Genomic DNA, 13,834 nt, shown 5'->3' with positions numbered 1-13,834 from the left:
AGTTGGTGGTTACGCATCTTTTACACGTTCTGCGCATGTACAACACATCTGCTATAAAACTCAATATGTGTGTTCAATACATGTCAATACAGTAAACATGATTAAGACGTGGGCGCGTGCGTGTTTAACTGTATTTTTTTGGTGGTCTCTATATTGAGACGATGCAGATTGTTTTTTTTCTCTGTAGGGTTAAAATCAACTTTGAACGTTAAATCTTGATAATAATGGCCGATTGAATTCTGATCAATCGTTTGTGTCAAATCTTCTTCGTGACCGTTAAATTATTCCGGAAGTAACCGTCAGTTACCCTCTGCCGCCCCACTGTGGTGAACCATGCAACTGTTGACAGGAGCTGCAGCCTGATGTGAAAAATAGGTTTTCAAATGACATTTTAGCTTAAATCTGCTGTTGGAAAAAAAAACTTTGGTGCGAGTGAATCCTTCAAACACACATATTAGTTCATCAAAAGCCTAAATGCTTCTGAGATTTAAATAAACTTACAGCTGCTGAACATATAAAGGAAGAAGCACAAAAATAGTTTCTGGTGTTCCCCTTCTGTATTTTGTGGCTTTCACATGCCTCACTTGTGGTTTTCACTGGCTAAAATAAAATTTCTGATATGCTCGAACTAAGATTTTTCCCCCCCAAAAGAGTTTCAAATACACTTTTTTTTTCCTAAGTTAAAAACTCAAAAGTGTTCAGAAAAATATTTTTTCATGGTGCAAAAGTCTCAGCAAAACACTGAATCTTCACTCATCTCTTTATTTCCAAAAAAAAAACACTATGAAACAAATATGATTTAAGATTAATATTTACAACAGATTTTAGTAGATTCTTCATTAAGATATAGACTTCAGGTCTGATTTCAGCTCTTTTTAAAAAAAAATAAAAATCATTAATTGTCGTCTTGATGCAGTGGCTGTGGATGAGAAGAAACCATCAGAAAAAAGAAAGAAGATTTTTTTTTTAATGTAACCGTGCTAAAGTTCTCACCGAGTACACCACCTCCGCCGGCATTGACTCCGGCCGCTGCCACCTGCGGATGGACAGGATCAGCAGGACAACCAGACCGAAGGCTACGATCAAAACTCCCAGTGAGTTAGCAAAGACGGCCTCAGGTGGGAGGCTGCTGTACGCCGCAGAGCTGTTAGCGCCTCCTTTTCTGTGGAAAAGGTTGTTTCACTTCATCATGGGGGAAAATAAGAAATATGTTCAAATTATTATGCTCCATCCATCCATCCATCCATCCATCCATCCATCCATCCATCGGGCTCACAGAGCAAAGAAGAGCTTCTCATTGATTCCAGAGATGCAGGCCATGATGCTGAGCGAGAGGATGCTGCCTCCCAACCACACATGAGCAGGTTTGAGCAATTTACGCAGTGATGTTGGCGAGCAAGGCAGCAGGAAGGCAACCGCCCCAACGACCCACTGCATGGGTGGAGACAGGAACATCAGAGACAGAACAAAGACTCCGCCCCCTGACAGTGAGAAGCGCCGGCATACCTGGAGAGCGAAGAGGGCGGTGGCTGCAATCCCAATCCAGCTGTGCAGCGAGTACACATTTGGGATGTTTTCGGCATAGTGGAAGCCAAAGACGGCGCAAAGCCCCACGATGGACAGGAGGAGAGCGAGGAGCATCAGCGTGGCATGCAGCAGCTTCCAGGGCAGTTTATTCTGACCCCAGGTCAGCGGGACGCGGTACAACACGGCTCCTGTATGCACGGCAGGACACAGCCAAGAACTCCAGGTTACTTGAATGTGGGTTCAATTTCCCTGTTAGGTTCTGCTGCATTCTGGGAAATGTAGGCTCTATTTTATTAGCATGAAGCCAACATTAGCTGGTCAACTATGTCATCTAAAATATTTACCTTTATTTACAATTTATACTAAACAGGTAACAGAAACATTTATCTCGACATTTGTACCAGCTAGTCTGGTCCCAGTAAATCATCCCAACTTTTGTTGTGTGATACCTCCAGCTTTGTTCTGAAACCTTTTGTTCACTGTTGGTCTCCAAGACTCTGAACGCACAACAGAGCAGGAAGTGCTCACCATAACCGTAGAACACGACCAGGCCCGTCACCATCAGGGCAGGGTGCCAGTTGAACTGCTGGTGCGTTCCATCCCACGCGAAACCGCCTCGCCACTGGGTGATCCAGTAGCAGACACAGGTCATGCAGGCCACGCCCAGACCCAGCAGCAGCAGATAGAACACGTAGAAGCTCACGTTGGGCCTCATCCTGGACAGGTCTGCAGACTGAACCCAGAAACAACAACATGCTCAATTATCATCCCTGATCAGAAGCGAAAGTGGCAGAATCACAACAATATCTGAATAATTTATCGATCCTAAACTATAAAATAACTCTCCTGCTGGGAGCTAGGAGCAGAACAATGAAAAAGACTCTGAACAAAGCAGCAAATTTCTAAGCTTCAGTTTCTGTTTAGCTGTTTGTCCCCGTCTTGGAACTTTCTGCGGTCGAGTAGCACAAAGCTCCCTTTAAATCCTCTTTCCATAAATTGATCAACTTAATTTGGGCTCCTCGTGTGCTAAGATCAAAGGTAACTGCACAGCGGTGAAGTTTTCAGAAGTCCCTCCGTTTGTGCTGTTTTACCTGAGCAGCTGCTGAGGCTGACGCTCACACACGGCGAGGACCAGGATGAAATGGCCGCTCTGCCCACACTCACCTCCTTTTGTGCTCTGGCTTTGCTCTTCCGCGGCTCTGCTGAAGTCTCACTTCCACATTCAGAGGAGTTCAGGTGGTGGAGGAGGAAGTTGTCAGTGGTGGAGGAGCCCACCTGCTGCATCTGCTGCCTGAAAACACAACACAACGTTCCGGCGTCACGCTGGAATCAGCAGCAGCTCCGGCTCAGTTCACGTTAAACTTTATCTCAAAAACATATTTTCCTCTCAAGCTGTGCAGAATTATCTGATTATTTTACCTATCGTCTATATCTAACACTTTTTTCCCTGTCGTATTCTGGTTTTCAGTAAATACATTTCCTTTTATTTGTTTTTTGATCTGGAGATAATTTTTATGGTGACCTTTGACCTGAATTGTAAAAAAAGAAAAAAGAAGCAAATTCCGTCCGAATCTGATTTTAACGCGACAAACACAAATTATAGACTGTTAGTTTGTGATAATCTGCGAAATAAACATTGATTAGATTACATTTATGTAAACATCTGCCGACTTTTTAGATTAAATACAGATTAAAGTTGTTAAACGCCCCCCCCCCCTTTTTTTTTACGACATATTACATTAACTTTGACACATTTTAAAAAATACATTCGAAGGTTGACACATTTTAAAAAATACATTCGAAAGTGATTTTATTCTTTACATTTAAATTGCGACAGGTGTAACTTACCTCTGCAGGTCTGCGTGAATACGACGTGAATTTACGTACAACGTTTAGGGCAAAAAAACCTGGGGATAGTGGGAATATTTACGCCACAAAATATTCCAACATAGATACAAACACCTGCAAAATGCAAAAACACGAAGACAAACGCTTAAAAAACGAGTTTAACAGCCTGTATGGAGGTGGCGTTTACCTGCTTCCGCGTTTGCGGCGCAAGGAACTTCGGGAAATGTGGTTTTGGACGTAACATAGTCAAAGGTCGCTGTCGATTAATGTATTTTTGTTCCATACATAAAATTAAACGATTATAATGTTTCATTTTCTGAATATTTAGCCTTATGGTGTGTTAAATAAGTTTTAATTTAATGAGATGGATCATTTTGCAGGAAAGTGAAACGGAAGTAAAAGTGAAAAACCTCCCAGATCTCATAGACTCTGTGGAAAAAATTGAGTTTATCAGAATAAAGAGTAAAGAAGACTGGCTGTGTGAGATGGTGAGTGAGCGGCACAACCCTAGAGCGCCTTCTGGAGTGTGAAAAACACCAACAAATTCCGTCAGTTTGAGCTGCAGGTTGAATTTATCTGATAGAGACTCTAAAACTGCTTAAGCCTTCACATAAACGTGGAAGGAAGGGTAAAGATATCTGACAACAGAACCACAACAGCAACCTTGTTTCACCTGCCTGCAAATATCAACAAAATCAGAAGTGTTCATGCACAACTTTTATCATCCTTGAGCACTACAAGCACGCTAACCCAGAACATCCTGAGGTTGGATTATGGACCTTCATCCACATTTGTTTTCAAATAGCTGTTAGCTTCCTCGTGTGAATGAAAAACAAACCGGCACATTAAGGTTTGATAGGGGTTTTTTGCTGGTTGCCTAAGCATTTCTTATGTAACTTTAATGTTTCTAAACTCAGATGATGTGGCCCACGAGCAGCCACATTTATACGTGACCTTCAATCTGCTGCTCCTGAGGTGATTCTGTGTTCCGATGAGACAGAAACGTTCTCCGAGAACATTAAGTTGACACGGGCGTCAGAAGAGATTGGTCAGAGCAGAGATCAGCATCATTATCCGGGTTCCCCGACACCTCCATTACCGTAAATACTGTCAGAACCTCATTTAACGCTTCTCAGCCGGCATTCAGGGCATTTGTCATCGGAGCAAATGAACATCTGACACACAAATGAAAGAGGGAAATGAAGCAGCAGAGCAGCATCAGCTGCCGCTGCGACACTCTGATGAAGACAGATGAAAAGCTGGAGGTTCGACCTCCATCTGCAGAACCAGAGAAGGACGTCAAGAACATTAGATCCAAAATGTCTCAGAGTAACGACACAGCCGCTGTTCAAACATGTTTAATACACCGTTTCTGTCATTGGATGGTTAATTTAAGAACCAAAATGATGGCGTTGTCCACTGGGACCCGGGTCAAAGGTTAGATCCTAGACCAGCCTGGACATCCTGTCTAGAGGATTGCTGTTGTACAAATATTCAATATATTCAAGCTATCAATTTAGCTCTGGATGCTGGTTTGATCCTGAAAAACAGGTTCTGATGAGCAAGGCTGACAGGAAGGACCAACAAATGTCAAAGTCCGTAAAAAAACTATTTATTGTCTTTACAAGTTCATCTGTTTTTGTAACTTTGACATATTAGTTAAGTTTTGACAGGCTGATTCTGTCCACAAGCTGGTTTAGAAAATTTCATAAACTCAAGACATCAAAATAAATACACACATTTGAGTCAAACACTTGATCCAAAGAAGAATCCAAATAAAAAAATAGACAGCAAAGAAAATAAATAAAACATTCACAGAACAAAAATTCTCCTGATCCACCCGTGTTCCCTTGAGCCTCTCAGAAAATCAGCCATTTCAATAGTTACCATCAATTTTAACTTCAAAAATCACTTAAACCTTCAAAGAGGCCAACTGATACGTTCAGACCAGGTCACATGACCTGGGTAACGGAAAAAAAATTACTGACAGTATTAATAACTTAAGGTAATAAACTAAGGTGGAAACAGGGACATTAACTAGGCAGAACGAGATGATCACAAACGGCCCGAACACATTCGCGGACGCTAACCAGCTCCAGTGCAATTCTCAAACTCCCTCGTTAACCTTCGCACCGGTAATGTCTGTGGTGAACGGCCTTTTCTTTGATGACCTCGGCCGTGCGACACTGTCCCAAGTTGAGCAGAACCTGCAGGAGGTCGTTGAGGCTCGCTTCGCTGCCCGCTTTCTCTATCCAGACGTTGAGCAGTGCGTGGATGCGATCTTCGTAGGGGAGCCCCTCCTTAGCCTTGATCGTGTTGTCGCTGATGCCAAGGTGGCGAAAGAACTTCTTGTGATAGTCCATGTTGAGTTCCTCAAAATACTCAAAGCAGTTGCGCAGTGACTCTTCGCCTGCAAGCAGAGAAACACGCCGTCAGTCACTGCCAGCACCAAACAGGGCAGGACGCCACCGAATCCACCACTATCAGCGATTATCAGACTATTGCTGGATCTGGTGTCACGTTCATATTCGGCTAACATCAGGATTGGCCACCAGGTGGCGTTTAGAACCAATATTAGCCATCAGTTAAACACAGACCGAGTTAGCGAGTTGGAGAATAAAGACGTTATACCGTTGACGGCGACGAGACGAGGAAACTGCTCATCTTCCTGAAACAGAGAGACAGACGCTGGTTACATGCACAGCTTAAACGGAATCCGCTCCTTGTCCCAGTTAACATGCAACAGAGAAAGTTGGAACAGAGTGGAAGATGTCCTCTTCTACCCAAGGTGGACGTCTTTCTGTGGGTTAATACAGCGCCTTTCCAGTTGACATATCGCATCCCATAAACCCCTGGTGCCGCCCGCTAACACCTGCTTTCTTGGATGTTACCGTTATGGGGTCTTTCAGGAGCGTGGAGGTGTTGTCTACAGTCTCTGATTAAAGTGTAAACATGCTGGATTGCCCATTACAACACCTGCACGCCTGCACTGACATCAGTCCCACTAACACGTTTACGCACACTTCAGTTGTCCGGTTCCAGTCGGATTGAGGCAATAGTTTGTTTATTGGAGTCATGTAAACATCGTGACAGTCAAGTGTTGTGTTGTCCTGAGATTAGAGAAAAGAAGATTCCTTTAACCTGGAGGAGGTTAGTAAAGAGGGTAACTGATATTATTGACAAATGATCCGTTTGTCCTCAAGTGTTCGCGCGCTGGAGATGTTCAAATCAGAGGGCTACGTTAGAATTAACAATCTGTGATTCAAACTCGAGGAGGAACAAAAGCAGCAGAGCGGCATGAAAACACCAGGATGCACCGGCTGGAACTTCAGGGTCCTGGAGCCAATTACAGGCAAAACACTGGTTTGGATGAAGGAGCCGACCGGTGCATCCAGATCTCTAAGAGGCAGAAGCTGGCGAGGAAAGAAGCCAGGTTAGAAGTAGGGGCGCAAATGAGACGTTGCTCTCACCCTCCAGAGAGGCTGTGGGGGGGCCGCAGGGTTGGCAACAGGAGGAGATGCGGGGGAGGAGCAAGAGGTCAGGCCGGTTAGGCTGTACTGGGAGTTACTGGCAGAGCTGTTGAGGGATTCACACAAGACTTTACGCTCCTCCGTCGTGTGCTTGAAGGAGTTGGTCCTCACCAGCTGCCGAGCGTTGATGCTGGGGCAGTTGGGCCTGTGTCCAGTTTTCTGCTCCTCGGACAGATTTTGAGAAGCTATGGAAGACAAACGCAGACATGAGTAAGATGAAAGAATTCTCCTGGTGCAGAATCAGCTTCCTGTCATAAAAAAGGTGTGTGTGTGTGTATGTGTGGGCACACTGGGTGAGGCGTCATTCCTTGTTAATCCTCACAGGTTTTTCTGTTCCAACAACTGAAACACTCATTACGCAACTGCTGACAGTGAACCTGGACTGTAACCGACCAGTTTGGACTCAATGGGAGCAGAAATGAATTGTGGGAAATGTATTTCCAATCGTCATGTAGCCGTTAAAGCTTTCCTGCAATTTCTTCTGACTCCAACTTTAAGCAACAGCTAATGGAGACGTTTCCGTATCAGACTCACCGGCTCTTTTCCGGCGTTTCCAGATACATACGAAGATGACGACGAAGATGATGACAGCGACAGCGGCCAACGACAGCAGCACGATCACGGAGACGCCAACTGTGAAAACACCAGGATTGTCCTCCGTTAATACCGTAAAAAAAAGGATCAGTGTTGGAGTAGCGAAGAATTCTGGAAGTTTAAACACTTGGAACGAAGTTGGAACACCTTTCACACATGCCCCGCCCATCAGAAGTGCTCCTCACCACCATGGTCAGGATTGGGGCGCGTGTGAGGAGTGTGAAAATGGCACTTCTGCTGGTCTTAGTACCTGTGGGAGGGGCAGAACTGGACCGGACCTTCTTGCACTCTGTGTTTGCTGTGGGGGTGCAGTTCCTCACCGTCTCCTCATCCTGGCCACACCTGCGGCAGCGCGGATGAAAACAAACGTTTTAATTAAGAACCATGGGTTTTAAACGTCGCCAGAGTGTCAGCGCCATCACCTGGAACACCTCTTGCACAGTTCGCACGCCTGATCCGGATCACAAAAGCGGCCCGGCCTGCAGCGACACTCTGTGTTGTGGGTGTGTGCGCATTGCTTCAAAACTTCCTGATCTGAGGGAAGAGGAAGAGCTTCTGAGGATGGAGGTTACGCTCGACGAGCTTTGGGAAGGCTGAATATGCGATGGGGGAGCCGGGATTACCTGGGCGACACTGCGTGCAGCGGAAACACTGACTCAGTCCGTTGGTGTGCTCCATATACGTCCCATCATCACACTCCTGACACACTCCTTGCTGTCCAGACGTCCTACACGGCGAGGTCACGTATGTGCCTAACGCGCAGACAAGCACAGCTCAGACGGTTGCTGGTCACACCGAGGATGGTTTAGCTCCAGGAGACTCACCTGCCGGACAGGTCAGGCAGCAGATCCCTCCGCTCCTGTATTCCTGCTGATCCCTGCAGTTTACCTCTCGCCGCGTTCTGCCGCCAATCAAGCTGAGGTTGGACTGTGGGGGCGCCTCCGTCGGCATCAACAGCCAGATCAGGAGAGATAAAACCTGAAACACAACAGAGTCAGTGATCTGCTTCCCCGAACACTCTGAGCAAACTATGACTCTATAAAGATCAACACTTAGATGTAAAAAGGTGAAAATAATTATTTGATTTGTAAAATGCTGACATGTCTGGACATGTAGGTGGGAGGAGGGGAAAACCAGGTCAAACTGGGACACACCGGGACAACTCCTTATTTAGACCTCACCTATACCGACACAGGCCACGCCCACTCGCACGTAGTTTCACGTGATTCCCCGGTCAAATAAAAAAATAAAATAAAAACGGCTTTTAATGTTATTTTTAGAAAGTTTTGCGTGCGAGTTGCGTTAGAGGGGTGACCACCGCATACATTCGCCACAAAACCCGAGCCTGTCAGTCAGGAAAACGGAGGAATTTCACAGCCCGGCGCAGACTTTACACCTGAACGTCACATTCATCGATGAAACGGGAGAAACACTCCACAAACACGCCTCAAGTCTGTCTTTAAACGAGTTAAAGTCTGGATTTAACCTGGTTAAAGCATGGCTTTACATTAATTAAAGCCTGGCTTTACTTTAGTTAAAGCCTGGGTTTAAACTAGTTAAAGCCTGGGTTTTAAATGGTTAAAGCCTGGGTTTAACCTAGTTAAAGTTTGTCTTGAAACTAGTTAATGTCCGTGGTTAAATCGGTTAAAGAAACGCAACGCAGACTTCGATGACCTGCTGCGGTGAAACGTCTCAGACAAACACAGATTCTAGACAGAAAAGCTGATTCTCACCGCTCCAGACACCAGTCTGACCATGGTTTATCCCAGTTCGCCCAGTCCTCGACTTCTCATTCCACAGGTCGGAACCTCTCTGCCGCGCGCGGGGCGCCGGTTCGAGACAGGTCCTGCGTCACGTACCTGGTGGGCGTGGCCAGCGCGCCACTTCCGGGATCTCAACAGTTAGAGGCTGAAGATCGGCTCTTTAAATCACATAAATAGGTTTATGTAGTGAAGCTCTGATGAGTGGAAAGACATGCTTTCAATTTTTTCACTGTTCTCCACTCAAAGTGAAACATAATTATGATCATTAAAATAAGTCAAAGAAGTGCAGATTAGGTCATTGGTCAAAGTTCACACAGACAGTAAAAATTGGGTTTGCCTGTAACTTAATGTCTTATCAAACTTTCCGTTTTTCTGCACGATACAGATATGAAGTCTCCACAGCAACAGGAAGCAGAGGCCTTCAACAGGACAGCCTCTAAAAAAACAGCCAGCATGGACAAGTTGACTGTTCCTAAAACAGGAGTTGATTCAGAAAAAATGTCACAATTTAGGGGAAAAAATGATTTTTACATCTTAAAATTCAGAGTTTTATTCAATTCCGAAGTCACCCACCAAATATTAGCTTCACAAATATGAGGGTAAAATATGAAAATTCTTAAAGTAAAAATAAAGTAACAGCTCTAAACAACCCAACAGATGATACGCAGGCCGTACAGATAAATTCTGAATAAATGTTAAAGCTTCGGTTTAATTCCAGCTCTGCCCCATTGCCCTGCGGAACGTCTGAGCTTCTGCTTTTCACGATAACAGCAAAAAAAAATCTTTTCTGACAGATAAGAACTGAAATTTTCATTCAGACAGACGCTGCGGTTCCGCTCTTGTGACAGCGAGGTCAGGATGAGGAATGTTCTGCTCGCTGACACCTCCCACCCTTCAATTCAAACAGTCAAAGGAATTAAATTCATCATCAAAGAGACACATTTGCGCTTTTATCATTTACATTGTTTTTCCTGTGATAAAACTAGCCAACACATCAGCTAACAGACACAGATGCAACCTGTCTTCTTCTCCACGCCACAGACAAGAGGAACATTCAACAGTTCTGCTGTGATGCCTCTGTGCAGGGAGTTAGCGTAGAGAATAGCTAGCTGCTCAGAAAGGAGTGTGTTACATGACATGTGACGTCATGTAACACGTTATGAAACAGTCGCAGCGAGAATGGAGGTGAACTTTAACACTTTTAACACACAGAAATACTTCTTTGCCTGTTTGGCAGGACAGTAAAGTCTGTCTTCTGGGGCATCAGTCATTTAATTCCTGTTGACATTGAAGTAGAATCGTTATTTCAGCCTCGTTTTCTGGTTTTCATCTGTTTTTTTTCTCTTGCATTAAGTAAAATAAATGAAGTGATTCTCAGTCATTTGAATTTCTTCGTGTCAGTTTCCTTCGGAAACAGAACCTTTTTAATTTCAATAGATTTTCAGCTTGTTTGGCTACATTGACATTTTCAGCTAGCTAATGTGTCCAGGATTAATGCACCAGTGTGATTTCCAACCACATCAGCCTGTTATGCTTAGCTAGCAGACTAGCTCGGTAACTCATCAGCAGCCGCAGCGTGAGGCAGACGTCAAGCTGATTTATCCCAGTGCTGACCTTAGAGCAGCTCCCAGTATTGACTAAAACAACCATATACAGGTTGCTAAAGCTAGCAGTAACACATATAAATCTGTGGTCACTGCAGCCTGCAGCCAAAGCTAACAGCCAATCGATGCTCTCACAATTGCTGTGCTAATCTTTCTAATGAACACGGATCGACTTAAACGTCTTTCTTGTTTTGTGAGGCAGCCTTTAGTGATGAGGCTAATGTGACTCCAAGGTTCAGATTATTTTGGAGTTTGTGTGTAATTCATAAATTCTCTGAGTTTCTCTCAGAATTTTAAACCTTAAATTATAAATTCTAATGTCTGAGGATAATCTTAAACTTCATTTAGCTTCATGACTACATGCTAACGGCCTAACTCTTGGTCCCGGGGCCTTTCCTCCAACCTGGCGTTCTGTTGACTCACAAATAACACAGACTGCCGTTGCACAGCTGTACGTTTATTTCCAAAAGGCTGCATATACATTTGCAAATTCTACTGTACAGAAAACATCCAAAATGTCCGTGATTATAGACACAATATACCACGAAGCTGCCCGGCAGTACTGAACGTAGATGTTCAGCTCTAGAAAAGCTCAGCAGTCGGTTTCATATTTAGGACCTTAAATACGTTTCAGGTGAACTAAAGTCTTTAAATGTTGCCAGAAAGATTCGTTTCACTTGTTTTTTTGTCTGTCCCGTCTGTATTTTACAACATTCAGAATTTACAGTTGTTAAAGAAGGCACGAGAAAAGTGATGTGAAGCTGGAAAAGCAGGAGACAGGAAAATGTGAAAGGGTTAACCTGTGTGTGTGTGTGTGTGTGAAATTTGGATGAGGTTCACTTAAGTCAGATGATGAAATTGCTTCCACTTGCAGATGCTGATAAACTTTCCAAAAGCAGTTTTTCCAGTTTTCTATTCTTTGTTGACAGGAAATAACAAGCGGAATCTGTGGCAATAGTCTGTGCAAAGTTGAGAAAAAAAAGAGGAACCATTTGCCAATTTTTTTGGGTGGAATTTAGAGCGATATCAAATGGCAGCCGCCACCTAGTGTTGGTCACATGCTCTGACCTTTCCTGGTATGTCGCTGACGTTCTTAGGTGACTGGCATGGCACGGCACAGCGTGGGTGGGCGGGGCAGCGTTCCAGCGCATTCCCTGAATGCTTTTATTCAAATATGAGGACACAACTGTGACTCCAGTCAAGCAGAACATTTCTTGAGAAGAATATCTAGAACATAGTGAAAAGGTCATTGTGTGTGTGTGTGTGTGTGTGTGTTACAGGCTGATGGGAAGGCGTTGGCATCTCTGCTCTGGTCTGATACCAGCTCTGCACCACGGCTGACAGCTGGCTGATAAGATGAGGGTTCCTCTGGTTCCTCCATGATGAACGGTGGTTCTTGAACAGCTCTCACGCTCCATGACCCACACTCAGGAACACGTCTACGAAAGCGGCTAACTTCCTTTACCTCTCCCTCTTCTGCCAAGTTGGCTGTTGTCATGGAGACGTGTTAAAACATTTAACAAAACTTTACAGACTTTACTTTTCTAAACACTTTTTAATGACAGTTTGTGTTTTGTAATTCTGAGCTTCCGTCTCTCGAGTGATTTTACTGTGTGTGTGTGTGTGTGTGTGTGTGTGTGTGTTGAGAGGTGTCACAGGTGGATGAACTCATTTGAACATCTATGCAGCTTCTCCATCACAAATCCAGTAAAGACCTCCTACCCCCCCCCCAGAAGGACCAACAGAAGAGTGGAGGTAAAGGAGGTGGAATGAAGAAGATTTAAAGTTCGTCCTTTAGGCATTGCGAGGGGCGGAGCCACAGACACGGCCCGACTCAGCTCACTGATTGTTCAGCCTGTTGTCGGCCCGCACGACCTCTCCTCCATCAACCAGATGTTTTTCCAGCTGTCCGCCACCGCGTGTGGCCCAACAGTCAGAGTGACAGTTGGCTCAGTGACGCTCAGCCCGAGTCCTCTGTCTCCTGATTGGTCGGCGGGGCCTCTCGGGACAGGCTCCCCGCCCGTATGTGGCTAAAGTCTGGCTCGCCGTCGCTCCGGTCCTTGGGGGAGCCTCTGGAGTGGATCTTGCCTATTTCTTCGAGGGCACTGGCGAGAGAGTCGAGGTCAGTGGCGTCCTGATGACGAGCCTCCCACAGGCTGAGGATCACGGCCGACGGACTCTGCTGCTTGGCAAAGTAGCCCAGGTTTCTGAGAAGCACACAGAGGCAGATTAACGAAGATCTAATGGTCACTCCAAGACCCGCTGATCCAGTTGTTGTTTTCAATCATTGTGAACCCCAACACAAATCACGGTGATAGCGCGGCAGTTAGCATGCGGAGCTACGAACAAAGGCTGCTGTCCATCTCGGCTAATCTCTGTGGGTGCTTTTATCACGCCGGTCCGATTAAATCTTGTTCTATAGACAGTTTTATGTGTTGAGGCTAAACGACATTTAGGTTCACATCGATAAAAAAATGCTAGCGACAAAGTTGCTATCAGAAAAATGTGCTGCTGGCTCGCTGTAAAAATACGCCAAATGTCACGAATGTTATCGAATGTTCCCGCCACCGGCGTTCCCGCTGGTCCAGGACAGCACATTTTATTATTATTATCAATTGTTCCTTTCTAAGAGAATAAAAATATGAATAACTGAAATATGAATAACTAATAACTAAAATGTTGTAAATTTTACTTGGTCATTAACCAGCAAGAGGAAAGAGGAAAAATCTTTGGAAATGTCTCCACTTTATCAGTAATTTAATGATTTATCAAACATTGATGCACACGAGATGGAAGGTGACAAAAACAGAAGGATCAAGGTCGAGCGGCTGTCTCAACAGATGAAAACTGACTGTCAAGATTCAGATTAACAACAGCCGAGCTCGTTGCCATGTCAACAGGCGGCAATATTCACGAGTCATGCTGCAATGCGTCCAGGTGGGGGCAGTGTTTCACTGCTTCGATGAAA

General features: G+C 44.8%; 3 protein-coding genes across 5 annotated transcripts in view; all 3 read right to left on the bottom strand.

Moving 5' to 3' along the window:
- Nucleotides 1-746: 746 nt before the first annotated feature.
- On the bottom strand, nucleotides 747-3,579 carry LOC130526433 (lysosomal membrane ascorbate-dependent ferrireductase CYB561A3). Of its 2 annotated transcripts, XM_057034103.1 has the most exons (7): nucleotides 3,376-3,579; nucleotides 2,692-2,818; nucleotides 2,056-2,260; nucleotides 1,507-1,715; nucleotides 1,277-1,431; nucleotides 994-1,162; nucleotides 747-919 (listed from the first exon to the last, which is right to left on the bottom strand). In XM_057034103.1, exons 2-7 carry the CDS (start codon nucleotides 2,809-2,811, stop codon nucleotides 896-898), a joined length of 882 nt encoding a protein of 293 aa, XP_056890083.1. In that variant the 5' UTR covers nucleotides 2,812-2,818; nucleotides 3,376-3,579; the 3' UTR covers nucleotides 747-895. The 2 variants fall into 2 exon arrangements, with proteins under 2 accessions (XP_056890083.1, XP_056890084.1); XM_057034104.1 differs by lacking the exon at nucleotides 3,376-3,579 and having other exon boundaries at nucleotides 2,619-2,745.
- A 1,138-nt stretch (nucleotides 3,580-4,717) lies between these two features.
- hdr (hematopoietic death receptor) lies at nucleotides 4,718-9,527 on the bottom strand. 2 transcript variants are annotated; one of them, XM_057034097.1, is made up of 9 exons: nucleotides 9,233-9,527; nucleotides 8,324-8,477; nucleotides 8,123-8,251; nucleotides 7,922-8,033; nucleotides 7,750-7,841; nucleotides 7,440-7,538; nucleotides 6,846-7,090; nucleotides 6,007-6,043; nucleotides 4,718-5,785 (listed from the first exon to the last, which is right to left on the bottom strand). In XM_057034097.1, the coding sequence occupies exons 1-9, from the start codon at nucleotides 9,254-9,256 to the stop codon at nucleotides 5,496-5,498; spliced, it is 1,182 nt and encodes a 393-aa protein (XP_056890077.1). In that variant the 5' UTR covers nucleotides 9,257-9,527; the 3' UTR covers nucleotides 4,718-5,495. The 2 variants fall into 2 exon arrangements, with proteins under 2 accessions (XP_056890077.1, XP_056890079.1); XM_057034099.1 differs by having other exon boundaries at nucleotides 7,017-7,090.
- Nucleotides 9,528-11,302: 1,775 nt separating this feature from the next.
- The window catches only part of unc5db (unc-5 netrin receptor Db), a 58,376-nt gene continuing 55,844 nt past the window's right edge, over nucleotides 11,303-13,834 (bottom strand). Inside the window, 1 exon segment of the mRNA XM_057034092.1 lies at nucleotides 11,303-13,073. Coding sequence (XP_056890072.1) covers nucleotides 12,827-13,073 — 247 coding nt within the window. The 3' untranslated portion in view covers nucleotides 11,303-12,826.

The sequence above is a fragment of the Takifugu flavidus genome, chromosome 5 (genome assembly GCF_003711565.1).
Source record: "Takifugu flavidus isolate HTHZ2018 chromosome 5, ASM371156v2, whole genome shotgun sequence".
Lineage (NCBI taxonomy): Eukaryota > Metazoa > Chordata > Actinopteri > Tetraodontiformes > Tetraodontidae > Takifugu > Takifugu flavidus.
The sequence above is the reverse complement of the archived record's forward strand: the minus strand, read 5'-3'. Positions and strand labels throughout refer to the sequence as shown.

Bases quoted from the DNA above. Each gene is read 5' to 3' on its own strand.
- LOC130526433 (XM_057034103.1), bottom strand. From the start codon at position 2,811: ATGCAGCAGGTGGGCTCCTCCACCACTGACAACTTCCTCCTCCACCAC. The intron at 2,261-2,691 runs GTGAGTGTGGGC...TTCTGGGTTCAG, and splicing joins AAGCCAGAGCACAAAAGGAG to TCTGCAGACCTGTCCAGGAT. The intron at 1,716-2,055 runs GTGAGCACTTCC...CCGTGCATACAG, and splicing joins GGTCGTGTTCTACGGTTATG to GAGCCGTGTTGTACCGCGTC.
- hdr (XM_057034097.1), bottom strand. From the start codon at position 9,256: ATGGTCAGACTGGTGTCTGGAGCG. The intron at 8,034-8,122 runs GTAATCCCGGCT...CTCTTCCCTCAG, and splicing joins CTGCACGCAGTGTCGCCCAG to ATCAGGAAGTTTTGAAGCAA. The intron at 6,044-6,845 runs GTGAGAGCAACG...TCTCTGTTTCAG, and splicing joins CCCCACAGCCTCTCTGGAGG to GAAGATGAGCAGTTTCCTCG.